The 20,287-nt window shown below is 38.1% G+C and overlaps 1 protein-coding gene across 1 annotated transcript in view; it reads left to right on the top strand.

The window, feature by feature from the left end:
- Positions 1–20,287, top strand: part of LOC108677975 (zinc finger and BTB domain-containing protein 17-like) — a 50,307-nt gene that overhangs the window by 19,564 nt on the left and 10,456 nt on the right. Inside the window, exons 3-6 of the mRNA XM_018166293.2 lie at positions 11,989–12,184; positions 12,690–13,304; positions 13,390–13,414; positions 16,719–16,916. Coding sequence (XP_018021782.2) covers positions 11,989–12,184; positions 12,690–13,304; positions 13,390–13,414; positions 16,719–16,916 — 1,034 coding nt within the window. The remainder of the gene's footprint in view (positions 1–11,988; positions 12,185–12,689; positions 13,305–13,389; positions 13,415–16,718; positions 16,917–20,287) is intronic.

Below are 20,287 nucleotides of genomic sequence, written 5' to 3' on the forward strand. Positions count from 1 at the left end.
TTTCTCTTTGCATAATTTGTTAGTTATTTTTATTTGGATTCCGGGAGCAAGTTCACCTGTCGTTCCACTGCCAAGGGGAGGGCGGCTGAGCGAGGGAGTTTGAGCAGCAGCAGCAGCTGCGGCCCGGCGAGGGTTGCACAGTACGCAAAGCGACCCTCTCTTCCCTCGGATAAAGGAAAATGCCATAGAGGGGACTTAGAACTGGAGTGAGGGTTGCCAGGGTAGGACGGATCTTCTCTGCCTCCTCTGCTGGAATTCAATAGAATTACCATCGTTTTGTGCCTGAGAAATTGTGTGTGATTTTTTTTCTTTAATAGTGTTCCTTGGAGTGCTAAATAATTAGTTTTGTAAGGAATTATAATTTATTTATATGTCTCAGGTTAATCCCATACAAAATAGTAATCGAGTCGCTTCCTGGAATATATTTTTAAAACAATTTAATATTGTCGAACGTGCAGCCTTCATGCATCCGTTGACACCGTTTGGGACCTTCACAGGGCCAATGATGTTTATTCACCTTGGTCTTTTGAAGTGCAGAATGTCGAATAATGCTAATTGTAATTTATAGTTAACGTATTGATTTGTTATTTCCGTAATGGGCAAGCATTGGTTCTTTATATGTTACATTGCATGTATTTTGTAGCTTCTCATCGGGGTGGATGAGAAACTTGTGTAGTTGCTAGGTCAAACTCTCGAGGTCGATTTAGGTCAAACTCTCGAGTTAGGTCAATTTTAAATCATTTTTTATATTTTATTCGATTCCTGTTTGCACCGTGTCACAAAATTTTTATTTGAAATTATACATTATTGAAGTGAAATCCAAGCATCCAAATTCATTAACACATTATTGTTGACAAAATCTAATGCGCTGATTAAACTACTTCTGTGTATTCTATTAATCTAGCTGTCCTGGTGTCATCGTTACGAGTTTTGTATCAGTGGTCAAGATACACATGATCCAATCGTTACGATAGGGCTGACTTGACACGCTGCTTCATCGACCTCGGGCTCAAGCATTGTCATTCCACAACTCGGTAACTAACAGCGCACTTATCATTCAATCGTTCACAAGTCGAAACAATTCTTCAATCAAAGATTTATAGTTGTTCCCACGAAGCGTCACCTACGACATCGTTTGTGTGCTTGAAAGGCGTCCGGGTTATATTCTTAAGTATTCATGTTGCTGAACTTGTCTCGTTGCTCATTCATGAAACCTACTAGCAATTTCAGAAGGCAAGCATTGGTATCGAGTAAAACCACGAAACCGAGAACTTAATTCTCTCTTTAAAATTGCGATCATATTATTTAATGTTAGGAATATGTCGCTGGTATTTCATGAGATTTCGTCGATCAAATCTTTTTGTCCGACTTTGACTTGCGCGTCCGAGGCCTCGGCCATGGTTGGCTTTTCCCGGCGGTCATTGAACTCTTCTTACGGATCGATTTTTCAGAGCCATGCTGTGGTAGACCGGCACGTGCTAGGAAGGTAACACCAATTCTTGTTGGTTATATAAATTCTTGTAGGTAACGCGAATTCTTGTTGGTTGCATTAATTCTTGTTGGTAACTTTAATTCTAGTTGGTAACACTAATTCTTGTTGGTAACACCAATTCTTGTTGGTAACACCAATTCTTGTTGGTAACACTAATTATAGTTGGTAACACTAATTATAGTTGGTAACATTAATTTTTATTTAAACGCTAATTGTACAAATAAAAATTGTAATTACAAATAAAAGTTGTAATTGTTGTAATTGTACAATTGGTAATTGTAGTGTTGGTAACACTAATTTTCTTGGTGTAATCAATTCGTTTCCTGCTACGATTTTCAAGACAAATGACGGAAGTTTGACTTTCCACTGTCTTTTTCCATATAATTATGATAATTATAATTCTTTTCATAATTTGTATTAGGATCAGTACCATAAGAGATGATAGCTATCATATTACATAAGTGTTACAGTTTCCACTTCATTATAGCAATTAATAATAGGGAAATGCATTATAAACTTGGCTCTGATTTCGCTGTATTGACTAGAAAAATGGATTACATTGCATGCAATGTAATCTCATTTCAAAAAAATGCAATTTCTGTGCCTAAACCTAGTCAAACTTAACGCAGCATTATTCCTCCAGACCTGAAGGTTGGTAAAATGAGGGTGATGATAAAATTTGGATTTTAACGTAAAATATTACCAATTAACTTTTGAGTTGAAAAATCTTCGAGTTAAACTATCCAGAATTTATTTCATGTTTGAATATGGCTAGTCCATGTATAAAAAATGATCGATTCTAAATTTAAAAGTTTAAATTACATCATTGGATGTACATTCAAATGAATTTTTTATTGAGAACAACTAGAAGATTCTCTCCGACGCTGTTTGACCTTCAGCAGGAATAACTTTGAGGGGTGACGTATGTAATTATAAATGATCAATAATTTATTGTACGTATAGTGCAACGGCTTTTGAGTAAGATTATTTTGCTCTGAATTGTGTTTTTCAAAAATCAGTCAGTATTTCAGTGTTTGCTGAAAATGCACCATAATTCATTAATTGGTACAATTCCAAACTGTAATACAATTAATTAAGAATAAAGAACCAGCGTTTTGAACCAGCGGTGTCCAACTCAAAAGTATTACTTAAGAAATTCCAAATGCGGTGCATCCCATATAAGTTGCCATACTGTATTACTGTTACTTGTTGCGAATCCCGCCTCAGTTCCAAATGTATTGCAAACATTTTTCTCCATATATAAAAATTCTATTAATTATTTATCATAGAAACTCATTAGAGAGTTTAAAAATCACTGCGCTTTTTTCTAATTCTTGCTTTTAGTATTCAAATAACGACTAATTCTAAGTAAATACCGTTCATTCGCTTCTCAAGCAGGTAAGTGGTCAAGATTATGTCAGATAATGAACATTACTGTCGTAATATTACGTAAAATTATGCTCATAGTGCGGAATCATACCAATTCTGCAAAAGAACGAACATACATGAATAACTACGTACATTTTGTATAATTTCACTGTTCGCATGACATATAAAATTTTTGGCAGTAGAAATCATTCTCCGGTGTCTCTTTTGTTCAATTTGGCTCAAATTTAATTTGCAAGTGAGCTTCCTTTGTCTGAAACAATTCTGTTCATCATTTAGGTTATTGAAATTATTTTTCATACTGGAATTTCTTCAACTTGTGGCATTGCGATCCCAAGCTTCACGTCCAGCGTAACATGTTTTTTTTGCGTTGAATCGTGTTTTTTTCTCAAAAAAATAGCCAGTTTTTGCTGAATTTGCACCATAATTGCCATAATTGTGCCATAATTGTGGCAACACAATAATTTTTCATACTCGAATTTCTTCAACTCGTGGCAGCACCATAATTTTTCACACTCGAATTTCTTCAACTTGTGGCAGCACCATAATTTTTCATACTCGAATTTCTTCAACTTGTGACGGCACCATAATTTTTCATACTCGAATTTCTTCAACTTGTGGCAGCACCATAATTTTCATACTCGAATTTCTTCAACTTGTGGCATTGCGATCCCTAGCTTCGCGCCCAGCGTAACATGTCGCAGTGCCAAGCCATCATCGACCGCCCGCGTGTATTGATCTGACGTCAGCTTGAAAATCGGCCGCGGTCGCAACGTATTGATCGGCGCATCCCCACTCATTCCCCTTTGTAGGAATCACCTCAATGCCTACGGGATTATGTGACGCCGGACTAACTTACGGGTTAATTAATGGCTTACCTGTGGGATGGGTCACGATAAGTTGATTGATATAGCAATCCGGTTCGCGATTTGTCCATGTACAAGCAAGGTAGGTAGGTATAATTTTTCTGTTTGAATTATGCCAGTCGCGGCGAGTCTAGTTTTATGGCATTTTACTTTATAAAAATACGCGTTTCTTTTAATTTTGTTAGAACTTGATTTATCATCTGTTAAATCACGCTTAAAACAGATATGTGGGCAGCTCCTAAGCAGCATCGAGCAGTGGATTATTTGTAGCCGGATTACGCTCCTGATAACTTACCAGTTCCCTCATAAGTAAAGTAAATGCATCGATTGATATTGATACCAGCATTAAAATTACAGAAACACACGATACGTATAATTACCATTCATCTCAATAACTCTCTTTACTCCCGCTGTATAAAACACCATCAATACCAAGTGCTTAAATAATACCAATAAGACTATTACGATCACTACTTGTACCAGCACTAACAGCACTGGCACTATTTGCACTGGTGGCAGAGTCAGGCACTAGAGGCAGGCCTTTAATTCTGACGCTGGCGCGCCGGTGTCACTATTGATCCCGGCATTATTGATCAGTGCCAGCGAGAGGGTACTGCAGCACAACCAGTGCACCTCCCTTCCTTCCCTCTCAACTTCCTTCCGTCACTACCTTCCCTCTCTTCCTCGAATTTTCCCCATTCACTTCCTTCATTCCTTCCCTCTCACCTTCCTTCCGTCATTCCCTTCCCTCTCTTCCTCGAATTTTCCCTCATTCACTTCCTTCACTTATTCACCTCAACCTGCTACTTTTACCTCCCTTCCTCACATTGTCCAATATCACAAACTTACTTCTCGCCCTTCATCTCCTTCAGTTCCTTTTTATACTCTCCCTTCACTTTTTTCTTGAATTTTCCAATTCACTTCCTTCACTTATTCCCCTCAACTTGCTACTTTACCTCCCTCATCCTTACATTTTCCAATATCACGAACTTCCTCCTCTCCCTTCATCTCCATCATTTTTTTTATATTCTCCCATCACTTCTTCCCTCACATCCCTCTATTTTTATTTCTCCACTTATTGTTTAATGCACAACTTTCCCCCATATTACTTCTTTTTCTGAGTCAGGAACGAGCGTATGCGTTGCACTCCCCAAGAAATGAAATCAGGTCTTCCATATTACTTTTTTTTTCACTTGCTTCGTTCGCAGCTACTAACTACTATCAATTTTCTACACTTGTTCATCCCATTACTATAAAATTGATTCTGACTCGACGTCTCACAACGCGCGTAATATTCTTTATTGATTTAATTTTCACCAAAAAAGTTGGTCCAATCTTTCTGAAAACGTCCTACGTCTAAAGAGGGCAGAGGTGGGTGAAGATGGAGGAGGACAATTATGAGTGAAGATGTGGGAGGGGGAATGATGGGTGAAGATGGAGGACGGGAAATGGTGGATGAAGATGGAGGAATTGATGGTGGGTGAAGGTTGGCTTGATAGACTGGGGGTGAAAATGAAGGATGGGGAATAGGGGTTGAAAGTGGTGGAGGGGAATGAATGCTGGGTGAAGGTGGAGGAGGCGATATAGTGGATGAAGGTGGAGGAAGGATTTCAGTATTAGGAGTGTGTGGCATGAATGAAGAAACAATGCAGGGATTGCAGTAGTAGTTGAGTGTGGGGGACATGGAGGGTGAAGGTGTTGGAGGAGCTAATTATTAGTATGTTTGCAGAACGAACTGCCTAAATAAGGTGCCTTACCAGCCAAATTAACACCAATTATACTCAAATTGGTCGTTTTCTTGTAATAACCTTATACAAGTATCGTTAATGCTAATAATAACTAATAATACCTTGATAATAATTCGTACAATAACTCGTGCATAACTCATTTAATAACGTATAGGTATCGTTGATACTTGTACCTCTCCGCTGAATGCCCTTTGTCATGAATACCCTTCACCACTCCATGTCCCACACCACGCGCTGACACTTGCCCCTCCATGCCCTACACATACACTGGCATTTGTCACTCCATGCCCTTCGCCACTCCATGTAGTATAGGTATCGTTGATACTTGTACCTCTCCGCTGAATGCCCTTTGTCATGAATACCCTTCACCACTCCATGCCCTACACATGCGCTAACACTTGCCACTCCAAATCCCACACCACGCGCTGACACTTGCCACTGTATGCCCTACACATGTACTGGCATTTGCCACTCCATGCCTTTCGCCACTTCATATCCCACACCGTGCGCTTGCACTTGCCACACCAGGCCTTTTACATGCACTAGCATTTGCCACTATATCCTCCACAACACGCGCTGACATTTGCCACTCCATTCTCCACACCACGAACCAGCATTTGCCACTCCATGCCCTTCGCCACTCCATGCCCCACATCACGCACTGGCACTTGCCACTCGGTGCCACAGTGGCTCGCTACTCACGGGTTCACACCGCAGTCCCGCGTCGTCGCAGGCGGTGGCCAGAATGGCGGTCCGTGCGGCGCTAAATATTCTGGTGAATTTGTGCCTCGGTGTCGCAGCAGTGAACGTTTGTGGTGTGAAAATGTGATTCAGTGTTGCTGATACTGCTTGAAAATATAAATACAGTTGTACAAAACTGTTTTTCGAGGTAAAATTATACAGTGATGATGGTGTTTGTGTTTTTTCGTATATGAATTGAAAATTACAAATTTATTAATTGTGGTGTACTAAAGAGGTCTCGTGAATACAAATGGCATTATCACTGAATCTAAAATTCGAAATTTGTGAATTGAACCAAACTCAGTGTTTCATTCGAATGCTGTCAGGTTTCCTCGACTAGTGACTGTGAAGACGGCCACGAGTTTGTTAGGATTTAAAATTATTCAAAATTGCATTGCGAATCGTGATTTTTGGTCAAGGTTATCTCAAAATCCAGAGTATTCTTGAAAAAAGTTCTTTTTTCTGTTTCGTAATACAAACGAAATAGCCCAGTGAAAAAATTACGTTGCATTTCAAATTAACCGTATGCTAATAACCTTTTTTATCTTTTGAATGAGTCTTAACACAAATGCTCCGTCGCGCCCGAGTTCATATCCCCATACGAATTTGTACAGAAACTAATTGTTAAAAAGATCGATTTTGAGAAATTAACTGAACTTTCTTCAACCTTTACTGCACTTGCTGGCGGTTTATTTCATCATTTATCCTTTTGTGGCTCGCTGTTTTTTTTAGTTAAGATATCACAAAGACCTCGAGAATTATAGTGACAATATACACGAGTTACTTAAATGTTCGGAGTAAATTCCGCAGACTTTGCGCTCGAAGACGATATCGCAGTCTCCCTATATAATAAAACGTATAGTGTTCTTAATCTTATCTATCCTTAAAAACGCATTCAGCTTCATACTTTTCATTCCTTACTTTTTTATTACTAACACAAATTTCATGGAGTTACACCGCTATACTTCATGACTAGAATTAAATTGGTAATCCTTTTTGTCGTTTCAATTTGTGTTAAAATTAATAATCGTATTCAATAATTCACCTGTAAAAATTTCGAGTAAAAATTATTATTCGTATGATGATTCATGAATTTTTACGAAGTGAGACTAGTGATAGATATTTAAATAATAGCAGTAATGAATGCATAGGTCCTACATTCTATCTTCGATGCTCCAAAACAAATAAAAAAAAGTTTAAGGTTTTGAGCCTATGATGGAGCTGGTCTCCGAAACGTTTTCCTTTTTAAGAAATGGTGAATTTTCTGGCTATTTTCTTCGCTTTGAAATTTTTGAAATAAAAAATCCGAGATTTTTCGAGCAACTTCTTCGGTACCCGCTTCAAGTTCTCAACCGAGTTAATTTGCACTTGTACAAGAGAGGGCTAAGCGTGTCACAACGAAGTTGTCTCTTCAATAATGAGCTCCGCGATAAACGCTCACGCTTGCCAATAGCTCAGCCGCCGTCTCATTGATTGTTGCCTTCATCAGCTCGAAACTTCCACGCTATCGCTCAGCCTTGATTGGATTGACCTCGCAACCGATAGACACTATAACTTCATCACGCGTCACGAATCCAGTAATTTTTACTTATCTGATTCAAAAAATCCAGCTAGCTTTAAGATATTAATGTTAATGATTCTTTCGAACGTAATTATTTCATGTGATTCAACATTGCGAAGTTTATTTCTACTGCAACGACGTCGGTTCCTTTTTGACAGTCAGTATTTTTTTCTTTTTTTTTTGTCAATGGCGGGGCTGTAGTGAGGTTATCTTAGCTCAGCTTTTCGGTAGGAAGCCCTAATTGCTTCAAGACGTGAACCCTAACTAATGATTACTGTGTGACTAAAAATACCAAATGAAAAATAAGCATGCCATCAAAACATGCGAACTTGGCATAATTTGTTAAGTTTGTCTCCGGAGGCCATGTGAACTTGAGCCTATCGTTATCATTCCTACGCTTATCCTTCTAAAATCGTTGAAATTAAGAAACTCGATTCAAGTGCATTCTTTTGTCCCATCTATTGGATTGAGAAGGTCCTAATTTCTTGCCGTTATGCAATGTTGCATTAGGCAAACAAGGGATAATGACGTTCCTTACCGGCCAATTTAACACTTATTACGCTCAAATTGATAATTTTCTTGTTATAACCTCATAATGCGGAAATTTGTTAAGTAATTTATTCATTAAACGAACGTATTATTTGGTTTTCGGATGCTTGAATAAAATATATCATTCACTTAAGAAAGAAATCTGCAGAAGGACCTCAATAAATTCAATGGGTTATATCCAAGGTCATAAAAAAATGCGTGTATTAGAACTTGTGTAGATTCATTCGATATCCTTAACGTAGGGACAAATGGAAATTACTTGACCAAAAGTTACAACCCATCTTGAATCATAATTTTTATACAGGCTGGATAAATTAGTCGTATCAAAATGTATCAATTAGTTCTAATTGATGCATTTTCGAATTTTGGGTTGAAGAGCGTGCATTTGTGAATTAAACTGTTATCGTTAATGCTTATCAAAGTTATAAAAATACAGGAAAGATTCATAATAATAAAACTAAATCTGCGGGTCGAATCACAATTAAAATATAGTTACATTAATTTTGATTGCGCTACATTACAAAAGCTTTTTTAATTTTTCTTTAAGTTGGTGATTTGCTATAAGGCGATACTAAAATAATGCCTTAAAAATTGAACTGGCCTGAGGTGTAAAAATGCTTGACATTCGGCTTGGTGTATAATCATTTAAAAAAAACAAAGAAACGCTATTCAATGTGATCTTTTTTAAATTGTGCTAAAATGTAAATCTATGTGAAAACCACTTCAAATCCTGTAATGCTTCACCCTGAAAGTGAAAGTGGGGATAAATGAAAAAAACTTTAAAACGTATTGTGTCCACAATCTTGGATCTCGAAAATTAAATGTGAAATTTCAAACCAAGATAGAGAATAATGAACTAAGAAAAAACCAGTGGTGAAGGGTTGTACATTTTATGCGAGCAAAATTTGTGACCATGATGAAGACATTATTATGAACGACTCTATTCCGATATCACAAGGCTCCCTGACATTACTTGAGGTCTTCGTACGCTCGGGAGACGATGACATCGAACACGAAGCTGAACTCGTGTTGAAGAAAATTATGTAGATAAATGTCCCCGCGATACCATCCAGCCATGTAAGTTGTTCAGTCTTGACGCTTGCAGTGCCAATTTTTCGTACAAAAATTTAAGATCCTCTCGATATCGTTTATACTTCTTATAGTTTCACTTGCACGCTTGGACTTGAACCAGCCTCGAAAAAAAATTCTGCTCTAATCGTAAAATTTGTTTCTGCTTGCTATTTATGCTTTGAATAGTTTAAAATACGCGGTAAATTGTACGATATCTTATGAATGTTGCCTAATTCTACAGTTTTTATCAATTTATCTACAAGCGACAATAAATCTCGCATACAATGCTGTTAACCTTTTGAAAATGTATGTATGAAATTTCGTATTACTGATAATCAACATTTTCTAATTCTATTGCGAATTAAACAAATACTTTCCTATGAATCATCTGCTCCCCCTTGCCAATATCTCTTGATTGCAATTCTAGATCATCATATTTTAATTAATCGTTATCCTTTTTTGACAGTTTCGAACTCCTCTATGAGTTTTATCGAATGTTCTTTTTAGTACTTTCATAAGTACTAAAAAGAGGAACTTTTTCATTTGCAAGTCACGACATAGGAATTGGATTATGACGTAATGCATTTTCTTATTCTATTTCATTACATTGGCAGCACACGCTTGGGCTTATAATGAACAGGCTAAAAAAATCTGCGCGATTCGTAACAATTTGTTTCTGCTTGCAATTTATGCTTTGAATAGTTTAAATACTCGATAAATTGGCGATATCTTGCGAGATTTGCCTAAATCTTCAGATTTTTTTTCGATTCATTTACAAGCGATAATAAATCTCACATCAAATGCTGTTAACTTTTTGAAAGTGTACGTATGAAATTTCGTATTACGGATAATCAACACTTCCTAATTCTATTGTGAATCAAACAAATACTTTCCTCTATGCATCATCTGCTCCCCCTTGCCAACATCTCTCGATTATATTTCTAGATCCTAATTTTTTAATTAATCGTTATCCTTTTTGACGAACGCCTCTGATTTATTTTAATGTTCTTTGTAGTACTTTCAAAAGTACTAAAAAGTGCAACTTTTTCATTTTTGAGTCACGACATAGGAATATGCTTATGAAGTAATGCATTTTCTTATTCTATTTCATTACATTGGCAGCTCATTTTCTTAACTGTAACCTAGTATTTGATGTTATATTCTGATCGAAATTCACGTACTATTCCTCTCCTGCTTGCTTTTGGCAAAGAAAACTTATGTTTTTTAAACATTCTCTCACACTTTTACCCTTTTGTGATGGAAAACTATACAGGAAATTTCTAAAATCTTTCAGTAGGAAAAACATATGCAGTAATAAAGTTCCTTAAACGATACAATTTGTGTCGATCTTCTTGCTTCAGTTTTTTTGCTCTTACTAATGACCAGCCATTGCGGTTGAATTTATACTGCAGTTTCTTTTAAAATCGAAATTGAAAGTTGAGCAGTCGGCGATAAATAACTATGTTCAAAGTTACGGTAGCGATGGTATCCATGATACTTTGACAGCCTGTACCAAGTTGATCGAAGATGAGATTAACATACGCAGAACTCCGTTGTAGTTTGACCCAAAAAATGGGCAACGAGGCTGGTATAAAATAAATATAACTTTGTACTCACTGCAGTGAGAGACAGAGAGCGCATTTTTTCGTCGACGAAAACCTGTAGTCACGGACGGACAGACAGACAGACAGACGGACGGACGGACGAATGGACATGACGAGCACAATAGCGACTTTTTTCCATAAATGAGAAATGCGCTAAAAAACGCCCTACGGCAGGCATTGAATGAGTAACTGTACATGCGTGGTGACAGGGATAGATCCAAGCGTTATTGTCTTATTGAAGATATTTACCTCACAGAATGAGACAGAAATGAAATGTATTGATGATGTATAGATGACGAAAGGTCTAGTTAAATTAAACTCCGTTCGAGGTATTACATTTACAACGATCAAAGAGAGGTTGGAATGAGTGGGCTCCTACTTCTATTATTTATTTTGGGTTCAATGAAAGTAACTAGATTGGTTGGTAAAAGTTTGCAGAAGTTTACATATATTCCTATGGGAGTTTTTTACCTCTAATTGTTTAAATACTTTTGAATTTTCCCAATGTAGTTTACTTTAATTTGCTTTTTCTTAATTTATACAGTGATGTAGTGTAGTCCAGTTCTACAGAAACTAATAGATGCCTGAGGAAGATTTCTTATTATTTCGAGCTTTTTTTGGAGTACGATTTCTTATGATTTTTCGCAAAATTATAACGGTAAAAGCTGAGTTTGTAGTTTATATTCTATTATAACATTCGATCAACTAGTCATATGTGCTAAATTTATAGTGGAAGACGTTTATTATTTGTCACAGTTTTCTTACTTATAAGCTTTTAGTTTGCAGAGTTAACGAATTACGCGAGTAGCCGTCGGGCACGTTAACAATTTAATTCTACGTGCACCATTCGTTGGCTGCACGATGCCAATTTTTTCACTCTAATGATTATAATTTCCAACGCACATTGATGAATTTCGAATCTCTAAAACAAAATTAAAATCAAATTTCTAACGAGATTTATTTCGTGCAGGGCTTCAGGCGGTATCCGTATGGCGATGTCACCGCAGCAGTTTTGTCTGCGGTGGAACAACCACCAGTCAAACTTCGTGTCCGTTTTCGAACAACTTCTTCACACCGAACAGTTCGTCGACGTCACTATAGCTGTGGAAGGCCGCACGCTCAAAGCCCACAAGATGGTTTTGTCAGCATGCAGCCCTTACTTTCAGGTATGCATGTTACTCAATAATTTTTTCAAGTATTAAAATTAAATTATCGTGTATTCAATATCAATTCCATTTCTGAAATCTGTCAAAACTCGTCACTCACAAAGAGAATTTCATTTTAGTTACTTCAATCTACAATTTTATTTCAATAATATAGCTCAATTTACGAAGAGAATTGAAGTCAGTATTTTGAGATTGGGATCCGGCTTGAGCATCTTGCAACTATTTCTTGTTTAATTTTGCTATCATTTGAGTACACAATAATTATTTAATCTTTATACTTATTAGTCACAAAAATATTTAATTGTTCCTTACGCGCATCACGCGGGTATTATCAAACTTTGTTTCAATCTCTACATCTGGGTTGCTACTTTACATCTCTACCTTACAGTTACGACTCTACCCAATTTCTTAACATATTTTGGATTCAGTCCCGAGATTGTACCAGTTTTGAATAATGTATTTTTCCAGCATGGACCAAATAGTTAATGAATACCATTCTTGATAGGCTGTGCTGGCATCGCATCCAGACAAGCACCCCATCGTGATACTGAAGGACGTACGCTACACAGACATGCGGGACCTATTGGACTTCATGTACAGAGGCGAAGCGAGCGTTGATCAGGAGAATCTGCAGACTTTTCTCCGTGTCGCCGAATGCCTAAGAATTAAAGGCCTTACTGAAGTAGGCGACAAGAGATGCGACTCGATACCCTCGCCGTACCTAATACAACAGGGTTTGCATACGAGCGTCGCCAGCAACAACAGTAATAGTACAAACGTCAGCAACGGCGGAATAGCCATCGCACCCCCCAGCACATTGCCCATGGCCCCCCTAACGCCTTTACCTGGTGATCCGCCCCCTCTGAAAAGACCCCCATTGAGTCCATCAGGCACTGGTGCTAAAAGAAGAAGAGGTCGGCCGCCTAAGATATCCGGCGAAGATTCTGAAACCGATATCGGTGTTAGCCATGACGAAGAGAGCAGGTCAGGAAGCGTTGGTGGACAAAGCGTTCCAGGCTGCGTGCCTGGCAGCGTCAGGGTTGAAACTGAAATCAAAGTCGAGGCTGATGACCCGATGGACAACAAGGATTCGGACGGCTCGCGTCCACCATCTCATCAGGTGAGAACTTTTTCACTCGTATCAGATAGCGATAATTGTATAAGCTTAGTACTGTATTATGCGCTGTAAGCTGTTAAAATTCCAGGGATATGCTCGCTTCGCATATCAAGGCAATTAATTATCGATCAAAAAGAAATTCTTGTTACGTTATCATCACAATTAACGTTAGAGTATTGTATTTATTACTATAAAAGCCAACAGCATTCCACAGAGCAAAAGATAATTATTTTTTAAATATCTCATGCGCACTTGGCTGATTAAAGTTCGCACTTTTTGGCAAAAAAAAACTTATTCGCTCAGCTTATTTATCGCAATCTATCACAACTCTGATGATAATAACTGCAGATGTTCACTACTTCTGTAGGAAATGAGTAAAACATAAATAAGTAATCAAAACGACAGTTATATGCAATACATAAGGTGCGGTGTGCGGAATGTAGCTTTTAGTACCTTGAAAAAAGGCTAGCAAAGGTTTATCGTGAACGAAATTTTCCAACGGGTCCCATAAATTTTGGTAAATCTATCTGACAAATTTAAGCTCTAAAAACTTTAAAAAAAATTTTTTAAGTTTGGATTCAATTAAAATGACCTTTTTCACTTGATACCTTTCAGCCATCGTGCCGCGTGCATTTATTTACAGAAAGCAACTATTGCTACGAAATTCGGAGGCAAAATTATACTTTAATCGAATCCTATGTCCGTTATTGGTTTCCGCTTCGATTATTTCGTCAATGACTCTATAACTCAAACATTTGCAGAACATATCGATTATCGTGTAAACACTCGGTTAATTATATCATGTCATGCCAAAAAAGTTCCGGCGATTGAAATTTTCAAATAAATCTATTTCACTTTTAGAAACAGAATCGTTGATTATGGCATTTTTCAAGTGTTGATGTAGTGTGGTACTATCGCGTGTCGTTAAACTCCCGCCTGTCAACCATCGATCCCACGATAACCGAGAAAACAACACGAAGACGAACTTCTGCAGGTCTCAAAAGCGTAGCGAATCGAACACCGCGCGCGTTCTCTTTGAAATTTTTCTCCGCTCTCCGTATCACGCCAAAGTTAAGCACGAAAATGTGCCTATCAAAGTACACTGTTAGAAAAATTACCGTTAACGGTATTACCGGCGTATCAGTGGCCGGTCGGCACGTGAAAAGAAACATCGTGTCACCGTTTTTATTCCAATTTAACACTAGAAATCCGTGAAACATCTCATATAAACGGCGAAACAGTTTATTTTCACGGGGCGACCGGCCACTAGAATGCCAGTGGGACCGTTTTTCACCGTTTTTTCTAACAGTGTATGCAAATGTGTTGTTTGCAAGAAATGCGGATGTTTGGTTGAAGTTTCAAGGACCAGTGTCTCGGAAATATTTCCATAGCCATCGATTCATCAGGTCTTTAGAAGAGTATTATTAATCTCGCCCATTAACACAGCTGGTTGCCGAAGAATTTGCTTCAAAATTGGTTTAATAAGAGTTAATGAAGTATGTATTTTGATCGCATTATCTACAAACATCCATAAAATGCGATCCGATGTTCTTTGTTATTCTTTGTTATTGGTGCCTAACCTTTTCAATGACTGGAAGGATGGGTGTGAAATCATATTTCAATAAAATAAAGCATATTTGAACGAATGATAATATTAATTTGCGTGAGTAAGTTCAGTTATTCATAACATGAGTTGTTTTTTGCTCGGAATATATACACTGATTGATACCCAGAATTATACGGGGTTTCAAGTACAACCCAGAAGAGCAAAACAAAATTCAGCCAGTTATTTTCTTGCAATGCAGGTCTTTTGAAAGTTTCGGCTGCGTTTAATTGTGTTAATTAATTGACCAGAAATCACATTGCGCTATTATATCCAGCAGACCAGTCGTTTACAAGTCATTTAATAGCAGTCGAAACTTTTGGAGGTTTGATTAAAAAACATTCTCGTTTTTTACCCCGGACTAGATCATAAGTTACACTAAATGAATGTGGTTAATGATTATTTTACATTTTCAATTTAATTCCGCATACACGAAAAACCTTTACTGAACTTTTTATTTCATATCGTTAGCTGTGGAAACTATGTTCTTTCAATGCTAACATTAATTAATTCTTAACAGTATATTTATTAACTACATGGGCATCATTCTCAATCTGGAACATGGAGGGTACTGAATGGTGAACACTGCCTCGCTCTGCCATGCAGGAATTTGTCGCAGTCTTCGGTTAAACTGAAAAGAATCGCTAAAGAGTTCGGTCAATTCTGGGGCAAATACTTTCAAATCGAACAACCAATCGACTGCAATCGATGATCTTTGTATTTCTGTAGAGGGTACTGCAGCACAACCAGTGCACCTCCCTTCCTTCCCTCTCAACTTCCTTCCGTCACTCCCTTCCCTCTCTTCCTCGAATTTTCCCATTTACTTCCTTCACTTATTCCCCTCAACCTGCTACTTTACCTCACTTCCTCACATTGTCCAATAACACAAACTTCTTTCTCTCCCTTCATCTCTTTTTCTCCCTTGCCTTCACTCTCTCTTCCCCTTCACTTCATCCCTCACATCCCTCTATTTTAATTTTTTCACTTTTCCTTGTTTATATGTGTACAATTAATGACCAGAGAATGCATTATTATTTCCAATGAAAATATAAAAAGAATTTTCAGAGAGTATAAAATGCATTCTCTGGTCATTAATTGTACACATGTAAACAAGAAATTTCTGCCATCTTGTACCAATTTCTCCATTTACTGCCATCTTATACTAATTGTTTAATGCACAACTTTCCCTCATATTACTTATTTTAAGAGTCAGGAACGAGCGCATGCTGTGCACTCCGCAAGAAATAAAATCGGGTCTTCCATATTACTTTTTTTCTTCACTTGCCTCGTTTGCAACTACAAATGACTATCAATTTTCTACACTTGCTCACTCCATTACTCTTACTATTGACTCGACGTCTCACAACGCGCGTAATATTCTTTATTGATTTACTTTTCACCAAGGAAGTTGGTCCAATCTCTCTGAAAACGTCCTACGTCTAACTTCTGCAAGCTTCCACCTAACTGAAATTTTATTAGTCACCCATTTCTGTTTGTATTAATACAAATAATTGTTGATAGTTTATTACTGCACGTTTTTTTTCAAATTTTCATGTATATTCATTTTTGTTTCTTATTCGCGGGGACCTACTGATTGGATGTTTTCAACTGCCATAGATGTTTTTTTCAAACTTAATATTGTATTAAATTTATTTTTCTTTTCCGTATCATTATTATTTATATTATTTATCAATTTACTTTCGGTGGGTTTCTTTTTGTTTCTCCCTATTTATACTGCGTTGTTTTTTCAAAGACCTAGGCTGGCTGGCTTGGGCGCACGTTTTCTTTTTATCGCCGTGTTTTATTGGGGGCAGAAATTGCGCGGACCGCCCGCCTCTTCTGCTGCGGACCCGCGAACGATCCACCGAGAACGGCCTTCCCGCGAGCCGGGGGAGAGGGCAGAGGGGTGAAAGTGAATGAAGGGATGGTGGAGGAAGGGATGGTGGAGGAAGGGATGGCGGAGGAAGGGATGGTGGAAGAAGAAATGGTGGAGGAAGTGATAGTGGGTGAAGGTTAGCTTGATAGACTGTGGGTGAAGGTGAAGGATGGGGACTGGGGGTTGAGGTGGTGGAGGGGAATGGTAGGTGAATGTGTAGGAGGCGAACTGGTGGATGAGGGTGGAGGACGGATTTCTGTAGTAAGAGTGTGTGTGGCATGAAGAAAGAAACAATGCAGGGATTGCAGTAGTAATTGGGTTTATTACAGTATGTTTACAGAACAAACTGCCTAATAAGGTGCCACAAGTATCGTTGATACTAATAATAATTAATAATACGTTGATAATAAATCGTACAATAACTCATGCATAACTCATTCAATAATGTATAGGTATCGTTGATACTTGTACCTCTCCGCTGAATGCCCTTTGTCATGAATACCCTTCACCACTCCATGCCCTACACATGCGCTAACACTTGCCACTCCAAATCCCACACCACGCGCTGACACTTGCCACTGTATGCCCTACACATGTACTGGCATTTGCCACTCCATGCCTTTCGCCACTTCATATCCCACACCGTGCGCTTGCACTTGCCACACCAGGCCTTTTACATGCACTAGCATTTGCCACTATATCCTCCACAACACGCGCTGACATTTGCCACTCCATTCTCCACACCACGAACCAGCATTTGCCACTCCATGCCTTTCGCCACTCCATGCCCCACATCACGCACTGGCACTTGCCACTCGGTGCCACAGTGGCTCGCTACTCACGGGTTCACACCGCAGTCCCGCGTCGTCGCAGGCGGTGGCCAGAATGGCGGTCCGTGCGGCGCTAAATATTCTGGTGAATTTGTGCCTCGGTGTNATACAGGACAATGGATTTAAATGCTCAAAGTGCTTCCAAACTTTCACTCATCCATCGAACTTCCATCGGCACTATATCACAGTCCACACGGACAGGAGAAATCACAAATGCACTGTTTGTGGCAAGGAGTTCAAGCGGAAAGATAACATGATGTCGCATATGAGATCTGTACCTGTCTCTTATACACATCTAGATGTGTATAAGAGACAGATCGAACACCGCGCGCGTTCTCTTTGAAATTTTTCTCCGCTCTTCGTATCACGCCAAAGTTAAGCACGAAAATGTGGCTATCAAAGTACGCAAATGTGTTGTTCGCGAGAAATGCGGAAGTTTGGTTGAAGTTTTTAGAACTAGTGTCTCGGAAATATTTCCACAGCAATCGATTCATCAGGTCTTCAGAAGAGTATTATTAATCTCGCCCATTAACACAGCTGGTTGCCGAAGAATTTGCTTCAAAATTGGTTTAATAAGAGTTAATGAAGTATGTATTTTGATCGCATTATCTACAAACATCCATAAAATGCGATCCGATGTTCTTTGTTATTCTTTGTTATTGGTGCCTAACCTTTTCAATGACTGGAAGGATGGGTGTGAAATCATATTTCAATAAAATAAAGCATATTTGAACGAATGATAATATTAATTTGCGTGAGTAAGTTCAGTTATTCATAACATGAGTTGTTTTTTGCTCGGAATATATACACTGATTGATACCCAGAATTATACGGGGTTTCAAGTACAACCCAGAAGAGCAAAACAAAATTCAGCCAGTTATTTTCTTGCAATGCAGGTCTTTTGAAAGTTTCGGCTGCGTTTAATTGTGTTAATTAATTGACCAGAAATCACATTGCGCTATTATATCCAGCAGACCAGTCGTTTACAAGTCATTTAATAGCAGTCGAAACTTTTGGAGGTTTGATTAAAAAACATTCTCGTTTTTTACCCCGGACTAGATCATAAGTTACACTAAATGAATGTGGTTAATGATTATTTTACATTTTCAATTTAATTCCGCATACACGAAAAACCTTTACTGAACTTTTTATTTCATATCGTTAGCTGTGGAAACTATGTTCTTTCAATGCTAACATTAATTAATTCTTAACAGTATATTTATTAACTACATGGGCATCATTCTCAATCTGGAACATGGAGGGTACTGAATGGTGAACACTGCCTCGCTCTGCCATGCAGGAATTTGTCGCAGTCTTCGGTTAAACTGAAAAGAATCGCTAAAGAGTTCGGCCAATTCTGGGGCAAATACTTTCAAATCGAACAACCAATCGACTGCAATCGATGATCTTTGTATTTCTGTTGGAACTCGGCACAAGTTATTCAAACCGTCTTCGATACAAACCTCAAAATAAATAATATACGGTTAATTGCAAGGTAAAACGATAGAAACCTTGCAATTCTGCATGAGAATTGTTTTACGTGACGCACGAAAAACATTGAAACCGACGAAACAAGTTTGAAATGAACTCCTTCGCAAGTTGGAAGTCACGCGTGATCAGAGCGATCTGTCGGCGCGCTTTTGTTCAAAGTTTGACGATAATCGACCTGAACTCTGGCGCTCGATCGAAGGCAATCATTCCGCCTTAGAGCTCCGTGTTCTGTTCATCTGTAAGTTAGCCCATTACAACTGATTAATGCGTCGCGTTTTAAATGCAGTATTGTTGAATAATATTGAAGAAAAATTATTCGAATTTAACTCGTTTTTCAATGATATCAATGAACAGTCGTTCTTGTCAGCGCAGTATCATCTCAAGAATTATTTTATGAATTTTTAACTTCTTCATTGATCAAGCGAGGCAAAATTTTTATTAGTAAAAAGCAATCAATTCATCGATGTTCGCATTCCCATATTTCCCATGTATAATGTCTCGTTGAAAATAATCCTCTACTCGTGGCCGTGTCAATTTCACGAGACTATTGCCATACGAATTAATGAGGTTTTGGAGGGCGATACAATCATGGGGCTAAATTTGAGGACATAGTGAAGATTCCATCTATCTTATACTGGATCATGCGACAAAATTATGGAGGGAATTGCTTCGATTGCCACATACAAATTATGGAGCGAATTGCTCTAATAGCCACATGCGTGAATAATAGTGGGCTTAGTAATTGAAAAGGAGCGTTCGTTGCTTAATGAATTATTCGATTTTATTATTTCCGGATCAACTGTAGTTTCATTGATGTAACAGACTGCACTGTGTACCCAAATGACAACATATTTTGTGCAACAATTTTTTGCATTGTGTACACAAGGTAATCCTCTGTGTGTAGACCAGTGACTACGCTGAACGCATCGATTCCTAATTTAAAGACCATGGATTTTGTACCTGCGATAGGCAAATGCTTATATATACATCACATTCGGGGCGGTTCTCTCACTCAGCACAAAAATAAATGCCCCGGACTTGCATGGTCTTGCAATTTTTACTTGCGTGAATTTATTATACATACTTTTTACACTTAATTTTCTGAAAAATATTTCCTTTATTAGAACACTGAAAGCATCGATTCCCACTTTAAAGACCATGGATCTTGTACCTGCGATAGGCAAAT

This window comes from Hyalella azteca, unplaced genomic scaffold (assembly GCF_000764305.2).
Source record: "Hyalella azteca isolate HAZT.00-mixed unplaced genomic scaffold, Hazt_2.0.2 contig8315, whole genome shotgun sequence".
Classification (NCBI taxonomy): Eukaryota; Metazoa; Arthropoda; class Malacostraca; order Amphipoda; family Hyalellidae; genus Hyalella; species Hyalella azteca.